General features: G+C 45.4%; 1 protein-coding gene across 1 annotated transcript; it reads left to right on the top strand.

Annotated features, from left to right (window-relative positions):
• Positions 1–864: 864 nt before the first annotated feature.
• On the top strand, positions 865–2,816 carry LOC147461651 (F-box/kelch-repeat protein At1g16250-like). The gene has a single exon (XM_086501493.1). The coding sequence runs from the start codon at positions 945–947 to the stop codon at positions 2,193–2,195; it is 1,251 nt and encodes a 416-aa protein (XP_086357619.1). The 5' UTR covers positions 865–944; the 3' UTR covers positions 2,196–2,816.
• Positions 2,817–4,474: the final 1,658 nt, after the last annotated feature.

The following is a 4,474-nucleotide window of genomic DNA, read 5'->3' as shown; positions in this document are numbered from 1 at the left end:
GTTCGACGAGGACGTCGAACTTTCTTCAACCGGGGGTGTATATAAGGGGTATGAGCCTCCCGAAAACGGCCACGGGAGGGGACCCCCCACCTAGACACGCTAGCTTCACTCCACGCACTCGTGCACCATGGGGACTCCACGCAAGGTTCCCCAGGGCACGCTATGACCCTCCGTGAGTGCGGCGGAGCCTGAGGCTACGTGGGGCTAGGGACCCGGAACGCAAGACCCGCGAAACGCACCACGACCGCCGACCCACGGAACGCAACCACGCTCGAGCCGGTCCCGTCCGAGCCGGGCCCCTCGGAAGGCAACTCGCCCGAGCCGGTCCCGTCCGAGCCGTCCGAGCCAGGCCCTCTTGAAGACAAACACCTCGACCCGAGCCGGTCCCGTCCGAGCCAGGCCCCCCTGAGCCGGTCCCGTCCGAGCCAGGCCTCTTGAAGACAAACACCTCGACCCGAGCCGGTCCCGTCTGAGCCGAGCCCCCTGAGCCGGTCCCGTCCGAGCCAGGCCCTCTTGAAGACAAGCACCTCGACCCGAGCCGGTCCCGTCCGAGCCGGGACCCTTGAAGACAAAAGCACCTTGCCCCGAGCCGGTCTCGTCCGAGCCAGGCCTTTTTCTCCGCAAGCTTCCGCAAACGCGCCCAACACGCTTCTCCGCATTGACGGCCCAACTCCCGGGTCGTCACACTTGGTATCAGAGCCACGTTTTCACGACGGCCCAACCTCCGGGTCGTCACACTTGGTACCAGAGTCACGTTTCCGCGACGGCCCAACCTCCGGGTCGTCACAATTTTATTGTAGATTTCATCTCAATGAAAGTTGGCGGAGAGTTCAAAAAGGGGTAGTGGGAAATAGGCGGGAAGGTTCTGTGGGATAAGAGGCGAAGAAGGCAAGCCAGAGGGAAAAACAGACCGAGAGAGAGAGAGAGAGAGAGAGGGAGAGAAGATGAAGAGACAGCTTGCACTTGCCAGAGATCATGGTGATGGTGATGATGCTCTGATTCCAGGCATCCCTCATGATCTCGCCCTTCTGTGCTTGGCGCGGCTTCCTTCGCGGTCGCAGGCCAAGCATCGCTGTGTTTCCGTCCTCTGGAAGCAGGCCTTAGAATCTCGGACCCTCTCCTCCCTTCGCCTTCAGCTCAACATCCTCGAAACCCACATCCTTCTCTGCTTCATGAGCCCCAGCTCATGCCCACAGCGGAGTCTATCGTGGTGGGTCATCGATCCCATTTGTGTCCGCTACTACCCCATCATGCACGCCTCTCTTCCCCTCAATGGAAACGGCTTTAGATCCATTGCTTCCACCACTCCAGGGCAGGTTCTCTTCCTTGAGCACTTTCATTTCACTCGCTTTGATCTGTTTCGCAGACAGAATGTGTGGCCGTGTCCTCCGCCATTGCTTACGAGCCGCAGTGGCTTTGCCTCTGCGGCGTTTGATGGCCATGTGTATGTTGCCGGTGGCTATATCTACAATGATTACACTCTTGTGTATATTGCTGGTGGCTACATCCATGGTGGTAGAGCCCAGCGTTATCAGTTCAACAACAACAACCGTGGCCCTCTCAGGAGTGTTGAAAGGTTGGATTGCACCGGTATGTCTAAATGGGAAAGGCTGCCGGACATGCAATACGGCCGTGCTGGTGCGGCAGCGGTTGCTATGGATGGTAAGCTGTATGCGATCGGTGGTGGCCAGCATGAAGAGAGTGAGTGTTCCGGAGAGGTTTGGGATCCTAAAAAGCAGGAATGGCTTCTTGTGCCTCAGCTATGGCCTTCCCAAGTCTTTGGCCACTCAACGGCGAAAGTGGTGGTGGTGATGGGTCGCCTGTTGGCCATCAAAGAGCCTGCAAATGAAATAATGGTGTATGAAGTGGCTACCGGGCTATGGAAATCTATAGGATGTGTCCCTCTAGGGACATTTTGCAGTGCAGATGCAGTGAACTCACTCTTCTTTTGCAGGCTTTTTGGAGTAGGCAATGAGCTATGGGTGCTTGTGCAGTCTGAACTTTCAGATGATCTGCTTGATCAAGACCATGTAGATGGTGATGGAATTTGGATTGAGCAACGGGAGCTTGCAACACAGGATGTTTTCTTCTTGGCTTGCATGCCTTTTTCCGGAGGGCTACTCGCTTGGAGGCGTCTACCCTATTGTTTTGATGGTTCTTTCCGACTCCTCAGTAGTGCCACCATTCCTATTTGACCAAATCTCCAACTTGTGTAATTTGCTTAGATCATAGATGCCACCATACTTAGTTACTGTGTTTTTTCCCCTATGTGATGTTTTTGGCTCTCTTAAACAAGCCCTCTCTCAATTTTGAGGATTGTTGAGACCCATTGTGAAAAAATGCATATTTCAGTGGAATCTTGGGAGATACTCCCAAATCAATTTAAATGAGAATTTCATATTTAAAAGTACTAGATATAAACGAGAGATGTCTTCTACTGAAAGTCGGACGGGTCTGCATGATGAAGAGAAATCAAAGAAGATCGAAGGTTACATGATGAAGAGAAGTTGAAGGAGATTGAAGGCTTGCACATTGCTTCTACAAGTCCATACCAATGTAATTTGCAGAGACTTTTATGGCTTTGTTGGCCTTGATGAATCTCATAGTGGATTTATTGATCAAAGGATATTTCTCGTATGTTCTCATTAATTTTTCCTTGTTTCATTAACTCACGAATGAGTCGATGAATGCATTGGTTGGTATGGCTCTTAATGAGTCCATCAAGCACTCATCAACGATCCATGGCCTTCACCTTGAGGTGTTGTATGGTATGATCTGTACGTCTCTTCAATTCCTTTCAAATCCAATCTTGACGGTGGCTTGAGACGTCTTGTTATTTTCATATATTTTATATCTTTGATTTAAGTAGAAAACCTTGGTGGTTGATTTGTCCTTGACTATCCTACCTTTGAGTGACAATCTCTTTTTGCCCTTTTTCAAGTGTCTAAAAAATTAAGTCTTGGTGGTCCTCAAATCCTAGGACACTTATTTTGGACGCCTAAATTTTTTGGAAATGGTAATCCTAATTTTGGGTTATATATCAAAAGAGCAGTTTTAGTGAATTTGACTTGACAAGAATTTGTTTGGCATATAGCTTGCTTTTTAGAGGGTAAATATTTAGATTTGAAAACCCTAATTGACTTCTAATGACTAGGTCTATCTATGGTGACGACCTTATTTAAGTTGATTGAAAATTATTGGATTGGCAACTTATAAGCTTTTGAGGTGAAATTTGAATAGGCGACTTCTGACTATGTGTATACATCAATGGAGTTATTTATGTATCAATACCTTCAATTGGTAAGGGAACATGGATTGTGATCTATGCTTAGCAACATTTGGACTTGAGATTTTACTGTAGTAGCTAGAAGATGTTCTTTATAGGCTATTTCTTAAAATTATGATTGATTTAGATGCCAAAATTTGAGTAGCTATTGTGTAATACAATTTTAAGAAAGCTTTCCTAATTTCCTTATTTTGAAGAGTTTGTCACGAATTTTCTGGATTCAAAAGGTTGGTTCTGGTTTAAATAAACCTCTGTGTTTCAACGTGCACTTTTGTTTTTAACTTTTTGGTATGAGTTACATGAATCGTGATTCATGTTCCTCCACATCTAAACTTAATCTCTTCGTAGCAGGTCACACAATTTGTCCACAAGCTATATCTATAACTTGCTTTCAATTTGGACTCTTTTTGATGGGTCAAATCTTAGCTCTTTGGTTTGTAGGGCAGTTTTTGTACCTACGTATGTTTTTGGTAATTTTTTGACTTTTAAACTTTTTTGATCACCTAATCACCTACGTAGATTTCTTCCTATTGTCTTTCAGTAGTGGTAATCTTTATGACAAAAGTCACTCCAGGGTACATGAATTGCAATGCATGTATAGCATGATTTGGTTTCAAGGTTTATATCACTTGTAGAGAAGGCCATTTGAAGTTGATTGCAATATCAATTTTTTGATTTGGACACCAAAACCTCTAAATTCCCTTATGTTTTGGTTTGTTGAGCTTGAATTTAAGATCCTCTTGGTTTTCGTGTGGTTTCAAGAATCAATTTTCACCCGAATTTTTGGAATTGCTGTTCGCAAGTGATGAGGGTTTAGGATCTGCAATTTTCTTTTTGTTTTTGCTAAGAGATATGAGTCACGATCCAAAAAAAATCATAGAATTGGACCAAACTTATCAGACATGTTCTCAGAACATAGGGAAGCTAACTCCATCAACTAGCTGTGATTGATATATACAAAGGCACTACCATACACAATATATCAATACTCAAAAAAATGGATTGGATAGGGCATAGAGATGCATTAAGTTTGTCTAAGTCAAGGAAGTGAACCCGTGTAGAATTATATACATACTTGTGATGTTTTACAGTGCCATATCCTTGTCGTTGTTTCCATATATACACCCACTTCCAACTTATTATGCAAGAATACATTCTTCACTTCCATTTTGTGCAAAACCAATCTTT

The sequence above is a fragment of the Adiantum capillus-veneris genome, chromosome 3, assembly GCF_014529385.1.
Source record: "Adiantum capillus-veneris isolate H3 chromosome 3, ASM1452938v2, whole genome shotgun sequence".
NCBI lineage: Eukaryota > Viridiplantae > Streptophyta > Polypodiopsida > Polypodiales > Pteridaceae > Adiantum > Adiantum capillus-veneris.
The sequence above is the reverse complement of the archived record's forward strand: the minus strand, read 5'-3'. Positions and strand labels throughout refer to the sequence as shown.

Excerpts from the sequence above, each read along its gene's own strand:
- LOC147461651 (XM_086501493.1), top strand. The coding sequence starts at position 945 with ATGAAGAGACAGCTTGCACTTGCCAGAGATCATGGTGATGGTGATGAT.